At 43.4% G+C, this 15,600-nt stretch overlaps 1 protein-coding gene across 1 annotated transcript in view; it reads left to right on the top strand.

Moving 5' to 3' along the window:
• Positions 1-15,600, top strand: part of LOC126474854 (collagen alpha-1(XVIII) chain-like) — a 513,154-nt gene that overhangs the window by 118,915 nt on the left and 378,639 nt on the right. Inside the window, exon 4 of the mRNA XM_050102334.1 lies at positions 9,074-9,142. Within this exon, the coding sequence (XP_049958291.1) occupies positions 9,074-9,142 (69 nt within the window). The remainder of the gene's footprint in view (positions 1-9,073; positions 9,143-15,600) is intronic.

Here is a 15,600-nt window from a genome sequence, read left to right as displayed (position 1 = left end):
TAGACATACCACTTGGTGTCCCATTGCGTTTGCTAATTGATCTAATTGCTAAGTTCTTTTGGCACCTACGATTTCTTCCTTAGACTTCAGCCTTCGTTTTATCGACTGAAAATGAAACATTCTTTCTCTTTAACCACTCCATAGTATCTGCCTTGCGCTAATTTCATCGTGGCAGCTTTTCTATCTGAATGGAGTGGTACCTGGCGTTAATTGACCCTTCTTCCAGCGCAGACAACAGTCGATTAAACTGATTCTTAAAAAGTTCTACATACATTTCTGAATGTTAATCGGATTGGCAAGAACTTTTCCCACCACGAAAAACAAGTTTGGCCTCTGGTGTGAAGCATGTGGTTAATGAACCAGCATGGGCGATGATTAATCGACCATCTCTACCAGTAGGCACCTTCAAACCGCCGTTTCCTTTAGGGTCGTGCCATATACACTTATTGGTGTGGTTCTGTGAAACCCAAATTTCATCCAAGTACACTATAGTCCTGGTGTCTTCAGCAAGCAAGAACTCCATTGTACGCAAAAACTTCTCTCTTGCTGCTGCAATGTCTCTGCGTTCCATTAAGAATTTCCGTCTGTCATTACACTTCTTGAATCGGAAACCAAGGGAGCGGAGAAGAAGAAGAACGGAGGTCTCTGAGCCCGAGTAATTAATTTTTTCACAGAGTTCTGCCTGTGTTTTTTTAGCCGTTGGACCCACTCCTAGTAAAGATCTACACATGAGCTCTTTGTTAAAGTCGTCAAAGTCGGTTGATTTCCGTTCTCGTTCGTATCCCTTTCTTAGAGAATCGAAACACTCAATCATGTCTGAAGATTCTACCAATGACACAGATTTGTTAATACGGCCTACAGTTGACTTAGAGACATCACACGCTTTAGGAGTAAGTTCATGAATCTGCGCAAAATTTAAGTTATTTCTCGCTTTTTCCATTGTCGGCCAGATCAGTAGAAAACTTGAGTACATTCGGTATGATAATTTTCGATTGCTTACAAATGTCTTTCCGTCCTTTACGCACGCCGACTCGAGGATTACTACAACTAGGCCGTTGCTCCTGCATTGTTGTTCACCACTGAACACACGTCAGAGCACATTTATAAAGACAGTAAGACACTGAGATCAGACATGCACACTCGGTATAGCACGGTATCAATGACCCACCGCACCGCCAACGTTAACTACATGGCAAAAAAGCTGAGAGGCGGGCGAAAAACACCCCACAGCCCCTGCTGGAGGCAGGCAGCGGTCGTGACCTTGAGGACTCTACTTCTGTGCCGGCCACACTAGCACATTTATTTGGGCCAGGGATGCCTTCTGCCTGTGCTACTATGCTTGTATTTGTCCCCCTCGCTTCATCAGTCATGTGTTACTTTGCTTTAGAGGTAGCAGAATCCCTTTAATCCGTTTAGTTTGTCGTCCCCAGGTTTAGTGTTAATTTTATCAGTAACCTCATGTCTGCTGCTCCTTATCACTTTCGTCATTCCTTGGTTCACTGTCAGTCCATTCACTGTGCTGATTAGACCGCTTATTTCGTTCCTGTGATTTTTCCTAACTTTCACTAAGGATAGCAGTGCAATCAGCTAATCATATCACTGCTACATTGTGGCAATGATAAGATTCGTTGACGGCACTGCAGTCAGGGTGAATTTAATCCCACTCTTTTATTCGCGTCATTGCTCCTTCGTCATGTGGAATGAACAGCAGTAATGAAAAACTAAATTCGTGTCTTGCATCCTTTTTAATCCAAAGGTTTCGTTCTTAATCACCTTTTCTTGTTTCTCCCTCTTGTTTCTTGCACATGTTATACTTTATGGCTTTTCCTATAACTTACTCCTTCTTTCCTCAGAATTTCCAAAGACTTGCACCATTTTTTTTCGAACATTTATCCGTACCGACAAATCATTTGAACGAATGTTGATTTTTTTCTAGAGTTTTGCTTCCCTCACCAGTCGCACAGTCAGAACGGTCTGTGTGGTGCCCTTACCTTTCCTAAAGACAAACTGATGATAGCTTAAGGATTGTCTAAGACAGACGCACGTAGAACTTAACCACGGGAAAGAAGGTAATGCCAGTTCGAGTCGCAGTCTGGCACAAATTTTAATAAGTCACGAAATATTCTTGTACAGTTATTCAAGCTTGTGAGTCACGTAGTTACTGTCTTGAGGATCGACGGCGAGCACTTGTCCTTCTCACGTAATGGGTTTGTCCTCCGCCCCGCTATTCACGACTGAGTACCCACAATGGGATGGAAATTTCGTAGCGCGCTGGAGATCACTACAGCAGAGCGGCACTTCGTAACCAGGGGAAGGTCCAACAAGTTGTCGCCGTAGGGACAGATTGGGTGTTATTATTCGGCGGAGCGCCCGTAATACAGCCTGAGTCGCCGTAACGTGACGTGTGGCGACGGCCTACGTTTTAACACACAATGGCACGCCTGGCGCTCGTGATCAAATCGCTTGACATTAGGAGCCGTGTCACGCCTCGTTACCCGTGCTGATATTCGGGCTGCGCTGAATTTTTATTCCTCTTTGTAAGGCGGCGGGAGTTGATGACTGCGGCGGCTGCACGTACACGTGGCTCCAGCCCGGAGACGTCCAGATAACTCACCGGGGACAACAGATACAATACACTGACTGGAATACTATCTTCAGATTCTGAAGGTGGCAGGGGTAAAATACAGGGAGCGAAAGGCTATTTACAATTTATACAGAAACCAGATAGCAGTTATAAGAGTTGAGGGGCATGAAAGGGAAGCAGTGGTTTGAAATGGAGTGAGACAGGGTTGTAGCCTCTCCCCGATGTTATTCAATCTGTATATTGAGCAAGCAGTGAAGGAAACAAAAGAAAAATTCGGAGTAGGTATTAAAATCCATGGAGAAGAAATAAAAACCTTGAGGTTCGGCGATGACATTGTAATTCTGTCAGAGACAGCAAAGGACTTGGAAGAGCAGTTGAACGGAATGGATAGCGTCTTGAAAGGCGGATATAAGATGTACATCAACAATAGTAAAACGAGGATAATGGAATGTAGCCGAATTAAGTCGGGAGATGCTGAGCGTATTAGATTAGGAAATGAGACACTTAAAGTAGTAAAGGAGTTTTGCTATTTGGGGAGCAAAATAACTGATGATGGTCGAAGTTGAGAGGATATAAAATGAAGACTGGCAATGGCAAGGAAAGCGTTTCTGAAGAAGAGAAATTTGTTAACATCGAGTATAGATTTAACTGTCAGGAAGTCATTTCTGAAAGTATTTGTATGGAGTGTGGCCATGTATGGAAGTGAAACAATGACGATAAATAGTTTGGACAAGAAGAGAATAGAAGCTTTGGAAATGTGGTGCTACAGAAGAATGCTGAAGTTTAGATGGGTAGATCACATAACTAATGAGGAGGTATTGAATAGGATTGGGGAGAAGAGAACTTTGTGGCACAACTTGACTAGAAGAAGGGATCGATGGTAGGACATGTTCTGAGGCATCAAGGGATCTCCAGTTTAGCATTGGAGGGCAGCGTGGAGCGTAAAAATCGTAGAGGGAGACCAAGAGATGAATACACCAAGCAGATTCAGAAGGATGTAGGTAGCAGTAGGTACTGGGAGATGAAGAAGCTTGCACATGATAGAGTAGCATGGAGAGCTGCATCAAACCAGTCTCAGGACTGAAGACCACAACAACAAGAACAACACTGCCAGCTACAAGAAATGCCACCTTTCGTTTTATTTTCATACAATGATCAGTCTTGCATTACCTCGTTATTGTTTTATTATTTTCTCTGTCATTCTAGTACATGATATCACCATTGCTACATACCGACCATTTTCTTTAAATTATTCTCGTGTACATTGATTAGATACGCTTCAAAGCCTTGTGGCATGTCCTGTCAACCAATTCCGGTTCTGTAAGGGCTGTTTTTATTTTATTTATTTATTTGTTTACTCGTCAAGTTCCGTAGGACCAAATCGACGAGCAAATCTCCAAGGTCATGGAACGTGTCAGTACATGAACTTACAACATAAAAGTAATAACACACAAAAATAAATGTTCTTGAATCTGAAAAAAAGTCTGTCCATTAGTTTTAGTAAACGCTATCAGCAATACAATAAGAATCAGCTTAATTTTTCAAGGAACTCCTCGACAGAAGAAGTGACCCATGAGGAAACTCTTCAGTTTCTATTTGAAAGCGCGTGGATTACTGCTAAGATTTTTGAATTCGAGTGGCAGCTTATTGAAAATGGATGCAGCAGTATACTGCACACCTTTTTGCACAAGTCCGATCCAAATGGAAGTTTGTTTTCTGCCGAGTATTAACCGAGTAAAAGCTCCTTATTCTTGGGAATAAACTAATATTGGTAACAAGGAACGACAATAAGGAATATACATATTGAGAGGCCAATGTCAAAATACCCAAACTCGTGAACAGAGGTCGACAAGAGGTTCGTGAACTCACACCACTTATTGCCCGAACCGCCCGTTTCTGAGCCAAAATTATCCTTCTAGAATGAGAAGAGTTACCCAAAAACATAATACCATACGACATAAGTGAATGAAAATAAACAAAGTGGACTAATTTACTTGTCGAAGTATCACTCACTTTTGATACCGTTCGAATTGTAAAAATGGCAGTATTAAGTCTTTGAACAAGATCCTGAACATGGGCTTTCCACGACAGCTTACTATCTATCTGAACACCTAGAAATTTGAACCGTTCAGTTTCACTAATCATATCCCCGTTCTGTGGGATTAAAACGTCGGGTTTTGTTGAATTGTGTGTTAGAAACTGTAAAAACTGAGTCTTACTGTGATTTAACGTTAGTTTATTTTCTACAAGCCATGAATTGAGGCCATGTACTGCACCATTTGAAACCGAGTCAATGTTGCACACAACATCCTTTACTACCAAACTAGTGTCATCAGCAAACAGAAATATTTTAGAGTTACCCATAATACTAGAGGGCATAACATTTATATAAATAAGGAACAGGAGCGGCCCCAATACTGATCCCTGAGTCACCCCCCACGTTCCTAAACTTCTCTCGTTATCTGCCTTTCCATTACATCATTTTGCACTCTATCCATACAGTAACCCGCAGTTCAGACTCTTTAAAAGAACGAACTACCTTGTACAGAGTGGACCAGTTAAAAGTGGCTCGGACTAATGGAGACCATTTGTGGCAGCATTTACGGTGGAGGAAAATAGTTACAGTTATTCAAAACAGGATGGGGCAATTGCCAATACTGCCGGCCAAACCTTGGACAACATTTACACAATCTTCACACCCAGCAGAGCTGTTAGCAGAGGTCCGATTTGTCGCGGCCCCAGCTGGCCACCCAGGTCACCTGACCTGCCAGTGTGAGATTACTTCGTGTGGGGAACTCTCAGGTCTGACGTGTACCACAACAACCCTATTAGTCTTCAAGAACTTCAGTAGAACATATTTGATGGGACTGCAGCAATTCCAGGAGTCCAGCTTCGATCCGCCCTCAGCAAATTGCTGACCAGGGCCCAATTTCAACATTTAGTATAGTCCGGATTCCTTTCCTCTGCTTTGTTACTTTGCATCCTGGAACTCTGTTCTGCGGGCCACTTTTACTTGCCCCATCCTGTATAACATTGCCTCTCGGTTATCGGGACAACAATAAAGAGAACGCTCTATTTTACGGAAAATACTAGTTTCTATGCGTCTAAATGTTTATGATGACATATCTATTGTACTGTGTGTTATACAGTTATGTAGTACTGCAAGTAAGTTCAGTGGCATTTGTGGCTAATGTCTGCAACATGTGCTGAGAATAGGTTAAGTAATCAAGAAGTAATAAACGAGAACGCCACCGCTGATGCTGAAGTATAAGTGCATGAACAGTCAAAAGGTAGTAAGCGATGAAATTTTCTTCTCTCACAATTTTCTGGAAGGCGTCACCGATGTAAGGTTATGCAAGAATTGAAGTAATGCGTGAAAAATTGTTGCAGGTCACTAAGTAATCATTCTTAAATCCTGGTTGAAACCAATCTAGATCGCTTGTGCACAGCGACCTACACAACCTCGAGGCACGTACACTCTTTCTAACTTAAATACTTGCGTTACTCCATTAAAACTTTAACGAAAGATTATATGTCCTATTAGTAGATTATGAGCAGCATTTTAAATTTTTGAATACGGTCACTAATTATATGAAGCACAGAAAATAAAATTTTTGCCGCTGCTGGGAGCCACTGAGTAGGCAACCTGCAACTGGGATCCACTGACAAGAGGAGGAGATTAATGTTTAACGTCTCGTCGACAACGAGGTCATTCCATTGTTGTTTCATTCTGTTAACGCAAAATCTTGTCACCCATGATGATTTTGCCAGAAAAGAACTTCTGGTGTTTTGCACTTCAGTCAAATCGCGGCATTCGTCCACACGCTGGAGTCCAGGTGTGGAGGGCAGACTCTGCACTCGGTTACGTCGTTTTCAAACCATTCGGCAGAATGTCTTGAATACGTAATTTATGAATGTTGGTCGCGCGTGGTAGCCGTGCGGTCTGAGCCGCCTTGTCACGGGTCGCGCGGCTCATCCCGTCGGAGGTTCGAGTCCTCCCTCGGGCATGGGTGTGTGTGTGTGTGTGTTGTCCTTCGCGTAAGTCACTTTAAGTTAGACTATGTAGTGCGTCAGACTAGGGACTGATGACCTCAGCAGTTTGGTCCCATAGTACCTTACCACAAATTTACAAAAAAGTTTATAAATGTTGCTTCACTGGATTATGTGACACAACAAGTTTGCCTCTGTGATGCACGACACAGCAACTTCGATACACTATGTCTGCACGTCGACTACTTGACACTGCCAGCCCTAGATGAATGCATATCTGTTATTTACATTTGTTAGTTTAAGCTATTACTGTAGTTATTGCACTGCTGTCGGTTATATGGTTCAAATAGCTCTGAGCTATGGTTCAAATAGCTCTAAGTCTATGAGACTTAACATCTGAGGTCATCAGTTCCCTAGAACTTAGAACTACTAACCTAAGGACATCGCACACATCCATACCCAAGGCAGGATTCGAACTTGCGACCGTAGCGGTCGCGCGGTTCCAGACTGAAGTGCCTAGAACCGCTCGGCCACACCGGCCGGCTCTGTCGGTTATATGCCGGGAATAAAATCAGTCTCTGATCTATTTGCACAGATCATGTAGTTAAGTGTTTAGTTAACATCTGATTCAGAATCATGACATTTCAGTAGCTAATAATCAATTAACAGAAATCTGTCGAAACAGCATGTGAAAATTTTTGTATCCTACTGGAGGTAGGTAGGGCACAGTTAATGATCACTCTCACTGGCATTGAAGCAGGAACCGGTGGAATAAGAAGGTTATTGCTGTGGTCCATGACGGTAGAGCTCACACAGTGAACATGTAGCCAGAAGCGAAGTCCACAGAATATCAGAAGTTATCGTAAGGGTGTACAAACAGTCCAGGGAGGGATGCGAACAGGAAAACACAAACACAGGCAACGTGAATCACTTTGCTATCAATGCCACATATGGAATGCTACGTGGAGTAGTGAACAGTGCCGGACAGAGTGCGAAGCACCTGTGCTCACGGACGCTCTCGCGTTACAGGGCGAGCCCCCATGGCGTGCTGGGAGCGAGCTCAAGCTTGACCTTTCCCCCACTTCGATATCCGGGCTGGGCAGGCATACAAAACGTTGCCTAGAGCCAGATTTCATATTTTGAAATTCTCCACGCTCTTAAACTATTACTTTCGTAAACCCCCGTCGCCAGTTTCGCTACTGCTGGCAGGCCGAGGTCCCAAAGTTGTGGTCGACCGAGTTTATGTGTTCGTGAAACGGCTCCTGTTGCAGTTCACAGCTAAGACAATTTCTGCCACTATTACACAACTGTGCTCCAGGCTCAGGTAACACGATAGGAGAACGAAGGTTCTAGAACACTTCAACAAATTAGTAAAGAATTTACACAAATGAGTCAAAAGGTTTACTTATCTTTGTGACTAGTTGAACAATGAAGTCTGCAACGCTGCTTTTAATATAACACAAAAAAGGCCCTCAATGGCTAAGTGCAATTAATCTGAGGTAAACTTCACAGAGTGTAGCAAATGAAATTCACAACTGTCTGTTTATTTCTAAAAGTTCATTAAATGACTTTCCCTGTGTAAGTCAACCAAGTGGGCGAGAGTTGCTCTTCTTCTATCTTCCGAGTAGGTTTCTGTCCGTTTTCGTCCGGTCATTGGCGGACTGTACTTGGCCTTCAACTGACCGAGGCAAAGTCAATATCTTTACCCCAGTGTCGCTGGCGGAAATGTCGCAAGGGGCGAGTCTCTATGGTAGTGGCACCAGCTCCCATCCTTGCGCCTGTGGTGTTTTTGGCCTTGCTGTGTCTTGTTCAGAAGACACAGCAATTTCATTCAGCTACTTTTATCGGTCTGACTAATTTGTTCGTGGACACTGGCGTACCACCAAATGTTTTTGCCACACGTTCTCGTTTGGCTGTCCCCTGTGTTTGAACACACATTGCCATCTTTTCCTTTCTCATCCACAGATTTTTCTGCTGCAGGGGTACTCGTTCTCTCATCGTTTCTATTTCGAAACAGCGTCATCGTTCCTGCCAAAACTATGTGTGCATAAGAAATCATTCTTCCTTTATTTACAACAGATCTACACACAGCCTCGTATTAATTACCAAATTTCCAAGTAAATATTTATTCACAAAATTTAATTGCAAAGGCAGCAGATTTTGATCTACTTGTAAAGTGTATATGTGAAACAAGATGGTGTTACAAGTTCGTATTACTTCATGCACCTCATATGTTGCCGCGCGGGATTAGCCGAACGGTCTATGGTGCTGCTGTCGTGGACTGTGCGGCTGGTCACGGCCGAGGTTCGAGTCCTCCCTCGGGCATGGGTGTATGTGTGTTTGTCCGTAGGATAACTTAGATTAAGTAGTGTGTAAGCTTAGGGACTGATGACCTTAGCAGTTAAGTACCATATGATTTCACACACATTTGAGCATTTGAACATATAAATCCTACGAGTCGGTTCCTTGTTATAAGACCACTTGCGTGTTGTGTTGCAGCTTTGGAGAGGTCCGCCGGGACCGCCTGGGGTGTGCTCGTGTGAAGACCGGCCGCAGCCTAAAGCCGAGGTGAGTACACACACACACACACACACACACACACACACACTCACTCACACACACTACCTGCCTGGCTACGCCCTGCTGTTCTAGTGCCGCCTCAAGCGCGCCCGTCTGCGTGCTTAAAGTTGCCAACGACACATCGATGTATCGGAAATATCGATGATTTGGACCGTTAACGTAGAAATTCCTTCATGGATATAATAACGTTAAAACGGTCGACTACTTTGCCTCGTTTCATAAAACGTGCACTGCGCATGTTATCTGACAAAGATACGTGAGCTGCGACTCACTTTCTGCACGCTGCGCCTGTAGCATGTTTCGCGGGCGCTGTACTGTGTCTTCGTGCCTTCTTTCGAGATACGCGAAGAAATATGTGTTCCCATTCAGACTTTCCACCGTTCGTCTGAGCTCGGAGAGAGCCGGTCATCTTCGGAGTCGCGGCCGCAGGTTACAATTATGAGATCGTAACACGCTTCCTATGTTTATCGCACTTGGGTTCATGCTTTTAGTGGCCCTAAAGTAAAATAACGTAGTGTTCTATTCCGATCCCGTCTAGGGTACACACTTGTTTCCTTCACGAATGTCTCTAACGTCTGCATAGGTGGTGAAATCAAAGACATTCTCGAAATTTAACATGACTATCAAGCTCATACTAACTCTTTCAAAGTAGAGACCTAATGCTAGGGAAATACAAACAATACTTTATAGCATACACATTTAACTTCTGTATTTACTCGAGGTTGATGTAACTCCTGTCCACGTGGCTTGGTCGCTCCGTTATACATCATGTGGATCATTGTATTACCATGAGACCACCTTCAGTGCACAAATAATCTGATAATTTCTTATTTTTACACATTGTAATAAAATGCTTAAAGCGCCGTTCTTCCATAGTCACCACAGTCAAAAGTTACGTTAGTTTGCTCCAAATTAGTGTTAATAGTTTTTATTTTCTCATGTTCGACTTTCTCCACCGCTGAACGTGTTTTCTTTGGGGCAAAAATTGTCCTTCTAGCTCAATGAGGTAAGACAGTGATGCCCGATTCAGTCGCCAGCCTCGATCATTTTCTATGTCTCACTGCGCAGTCCTGTGCTGCAGCCTCTCATGAATTTAGTTACGAAAGGTTAATAATTACACACCGCACGAACACGTGTATTACACATGCTTAAACCTGTAAGGGTAAGCTTAATGTACGCAGAAGTTGGTTGCTGCGCAAGGATGACTGAGGAAGAGTTTTAGTTTCACCGTGATCTCCATGCGGGCAAGTTCTGTAAATCTTGCCAAAACAGGACATACTTCGCTGGCGACAATGATCCCATTCATGCGTCCTGCTTAGCGCGATAGTTATTTATACTAAAATTAAAGCAACTGCCAACTTATTATGATCAGCTGACTTTATAGACTCTAAGAAAAAAATAAAAAGTGAAAAAAAGTGCCACGAAGGAATTATCCGAATGGGACGGAAGTCGGTGGATGTGATGTACATATACGGACAACCAAATGATTACAATTTCAGACGACAGTCACATTGGTAACCCACTGCTGCCCGTCTCTAGACACAGGGGTAGGACGCCAACGTGACTGCCTCCCTTCATACAGCCCGACAACCGGCAGCGGCGTTTCTTCTCATACCGCGACCCCTTTGGCTGTTATCGGCAGCCCAATCACAGCACAGTGATACGCTAGCGGTATCCTACGGCCCGTTTTGTTACCGTCCATGGCAAGCCATCATGGACTTACATTTCAGCACACGGCGAGGGTTTCTATTGCTTGTCTTTGTGCTTACCAAACCCTATCCTGGCCAGCAAGGTACGATCTAACGTACCAGTTAGAGAGAATTTCGCACGATATCCCTCAGGACGACATCCAGCAACTCTGTCGGTCATTGACAAGCCGAAAGAATGCTCGTATGAGGGCCATAGGTGGACCAACGCGTTATTGACTTGCTCAATTTGTGAAGCTCTTCGTCTTCAATACATAACCCAATTTTTCTAAAATGTAATGCTGTTTGCATTTGTACATAAAATCTACAAATTTCCATTGCATTCGGATAATTCCTTCGTGGTACATCGTTGGTTTTTGTGTTAGATTGTTTTTCAGGGCTATTAAATGATGTGTTTGTAGAAATGCTGACTTTGCTTTTTATATTTTATTGTATTTTTGGAAGCGGTTTGATAGCCACAGTGTTTAGTTTTACATCTCATGACTGGCAATGACGAATAGAAGCACTGTATGGCTCCAGTAGGCTCAGTCATTCCGGACCATTAACGAAGGCACAATTTGAATTCAAGTTTTGGTTTTGACTTGTGGAGATTCACGTTATAAACTAGCACTTCCACGAGATTTCTGTTAATAGTCACACAGGGACGTTACACTGTAGCAGTCCCACTGATATCGTAGTAGTCCCCCAATATTTAGTGCTACGATCTTAGTACCTTCCTTACACCCTGACGGAAAAAGAAAGTGTCACACCATGAAGCACCAGTCAGATACTGCTTCTTCTAAGTGATGAATTACGTTCAAAATGCGTGTAATATTACCCTACTGGCCATTAAAATTGCTACACCACGAAGATGACGTGCTACAGACGCGAAATTTAACCGATAGGAAGAAGATGCTGTGATATGCAGATGATTAGCTTTTCAGAGCATTCACACAAGGTTGGCGCCGGTGGCGACACCTACAACGTTCTGACATGAGGAAAGTTTCCTACCCATTTCTCATACACAAGCAGCAGTTGACCGGCGTTGCTTGGTGAAACGTTGTTGTCATGCCTCGTGTAAGGAGGAGAAATGCGCACCATCACGTTTCCGACTTTGATAAAGGTCGAATTGTAGCCTATCGCGATTGCGGTTTATCGTATCGCGACACTGCTGCTCCCGTTGGTCGAGATCCAAAGACTGTTACCAGAATATGGAATCGGTGGGTTCAGGAGAGTAATACGGAACGCCGTGCTGGATCCCAACGGCCTCGTATCACTAGCAGTCCAGATGACAGGCATCTTATTCGCATGGCTGTAAGGGATCGTGCAGCCACGTCTCGATCCCTGAGTCAACAGATGGGGACGTTTGCAAGACAATAACCATCTGCAGGAACAGCTCTACGACGTTTGCAGCAGCATGGACTATCAGCTCGGAGACCATGGCTGCGGTTGCCCGTGACGCTGCATCACAGACAGGAGCGGGTGCGATGGTGTACTCAAAGACGAACCTGGATTCACCAATGGCAAAAACGTCATTATTTCGGATGAATCCAGGTTCTGTTTACAGCATCATGATGGTCGCATCCGTGCCTGGCGACATCACGGTGAACGCACATTGGAAGCGTGTATTCGTCATCGCCATACTGGCGTATCACCCGGCGTAATGGTATAGGGTGCCATTGGTTACACGTCTCGGTCACCTGTTGTTGGCACTGACGGCACTTTGAGCAGTGGACGTTACAGTTCAGATGTTTTACGACCCGTGGCTCTACCCTTAATTCGATCCCTGCGAAACCCTACATTTCAGCAGAGTAATGAACGACCGCATGTTATAGGTCCTATACGAGCCTTTCTGGACACAATAAATGTTCGACTGCTGCCCTGGCCAGCACATTCTCCAGATCTCTCACCAATTGAAAACGTGTGGTCGATGGTTGCCGAGCAACTGGCTCGTCACAATACGCAAGTCACTACTCTAGTCTGATTGTGAATTTGACTGCGGCAGTACGCAGCTTGATAAATAAATACAAATGGCAGCATCAGGCACGAACAAGCGATAGACGTGATGTAAATATTTGATTCCGCTAATCCGTTGGACCGTCAACAGAACACTTGCTGTGATGGCTACGTTTTAGCGAAAAAGTAGTAAGAAGTAGGTAGCTAGCCACCACACGGCTTGCATTAGCCGCCACGGGCTTGAAGCCGGCTATGTGGAAACATGTGGGACAGTAGAAACAGAAAGGCAAGCGGGTTGCTCGATCAAAGCAACAGAACACAGCACAGCTCATCATTAGCCACCGCAAAAGGGCAAGGGATGTCACTACACCTGGGATGGTCCCTATAAGAACGACGTCACTAGCCGCGAGTTTTATGGAAACAAAACCGCTGGTGAGAGATACAAGGAGTTCTGTAACTTGAGGAACGTGAAATTCGTCTCTGACTCTTCATCCAGTAGTCTGCTCGACATAGCCACCGGATCCTGCAGCAGCACCACGACGCCGGGTCGGCGCCGGGACGCGGGATGATGGAGCGTCCCCAGCAGCAGCCGTGGGTTCGAGTCCCGGCTGCAACCTCCGCCTAGATTAGATTAGATTAGTTTTTCGTTCCATAGATCTGTGCTGAGGAGATCCTCGTGGATGTGGAACATATCAATTTTTTTAAAGCTGAAATAACAATACTAATAGTATGAATACATACAATAAATCATTTGTTTGTATTAAAAATTTCGTCAATGGAGTAGAAGGAGTTGGCCGCTACTAAGTCTGTCAGGATCCTTTTAAACTGATCTTTATTTGTAACTAAATTTTTTATGTTTGCTGGCAAATTATTGAAGATGAGTGTTCCTGAGTAGTGGACCCCTTTTTGAACTAAAGTAAGTGCTTTTAAGCCCTTGTCACATGGTTTTTTTTACTGGTATTGTATGTATGAACTGAGCTATTTGTTGGAAAAAGAGATATATTACTTAGGTCAAATTTCATTAAGGAGTAAATATATTGAGAGGCAGTAATTACTATACCCAGTTCCTTGAAGAGGTTTCTACAGGACGTCCGTGAATTTACTTCACAAATAATACGTATTACACGCTTTTGGACTCTGAAAACTTTTGTTTGACTTGAAGACTTACCCCAAAATATTACACCATATGACATTATGGAATGAAAGTAGACAAAGTATGCAAGCTTTTTCATTTTTATGTCGCCTATGTCTGCTAACACTCGAATTGCAAATACAAATTTGTTAAGTCGTTTCTGCAGTTCTGTGGTGTGCTCCTCCCAACTGAATTTATTATCAAGTTGTAATCCCAGGACTTTAAGACTGTCAACCGCTTCTATCTGCTCTTCTTCATACTTTATGCATATGCTGGTTGGAAACCTCTTACAGGTTCTGAATTGCATATAGTAAGTCTTTTCGAAGTTTAATGTCAGTGAGTTGGCTTTAAACCATTTATTAATATCCATGAAAATATCATTAGCAGATCTTTCTAGAACTACACTCGACATACTATTTATTGCAGTACTTATGTCATCTGCAAACAAAACGAACTCTGCTTCTGGTGGTGTAACTGATGAGAGATCATTAATGTACACAAGAAAAAGCAATGGCCCTAAGATGGATCCTTATGGGACACCACATGTGATTTCTTCACTAGTGCCTTGCACTGACACCCTTTGTTTCCTGTTAGCGAGGTGTGACTTGAACCATTTTGCAGCACTTCAGCGCTCGAGCGCGCCGTCGTCGCGCACTGTCACCAGCTCTATTCATCTACATCTACATGTACATGGATACTCTGCAAATTACATTTAAGTGCCTTCTAAATTCTCTGTTATTCCAATCTAGTATAGCGCGCGGAAACGACGAACACCTATATCTTTCTGTGTGAGCTCTGATTTCCCTCAGGATGACAGTTTCTCACTATGTACATCGGCGTCAAAAGTTGACGAGGAGAAATTTGGTGATTGGAATTATGTGAGAAGATTCCTCTGCAAAAGCCTTTATTCTAATGCTGTCCATCCCAAATCTTGTATCATTTCAGTGACACTCTCTCATCTATTTCGCGACAATACAAAACGTGCTGTCCTTCTTTGAACTTTTTCAATGTACTCCGTCAATCCTATCTGGTAAGGATCCCACATCTCGCAGGAGTTTTCTATAAGAGGATGGACAAACGTAGTGTAGGCATTCTCCTTGGTACACCTGTTACATTTTCTAAGTGTCCTGGCAATGAAACGTAGTCTTTGGTTAGCCTTCCCACAACATTTTCTGTGTTCTTTCCAATTTAAGTTGTTCGTAATTGTAATTCTTAGGTATTTAGTTGAATTTACGGCCTTCAGATTTGACTAATTTATCGTGTAATCGAAGCTTAACACATTCCTTTTAGCACTCATGTGGATGACCTCACACTTCTCGTTATTTATAGTCAACTGCTGATTTTCGCACCATACAGGTATCTTCTCTAAATAGTTTTGGAATTTGTGTTGATGTTCTGATGACTTTACTAGTCGATAAACGACAGCGTCATCTGCAAACAACCTAACACGGCTGCTCAAATTATGTCCCAAATCGTTTGAATAGATGAGGAATAGCAAAGGCCCTATGACACTTCCTTGAAGAACGCCTGAAATCACTTCTGATGTACTCAATGACTTTCCGTCAGTTACTACGAAGTTTGACCTCTCTGACAAGATATCACGAATCCATTCACATAACTGAGACGATATTACTTCTATATGCGAACTTTAACCAGCCATACCTCTCCCTGTA

Source organism: Schistocerca serialis, chromosome 4, assembly GCF_023864345.2.
Source record: "Schistocerca serialis cubense isolate TAMUIC-IGC-003099 chromosome 4, iqSchSeri2.2, whole genome shotgun sequence".
NCBI classification, from domain to species: Eukaryota; Metazoa; Arthropoda; class Insecta; order Orthoptera; family Acrididae; genus Schistocerca; species Schistocerca serialis.
The sequence above is the reverse complement of the archived record's forward strand: the minus strand, read 5'-3'. Positions and strand labels throughout refer to the sequence as shown.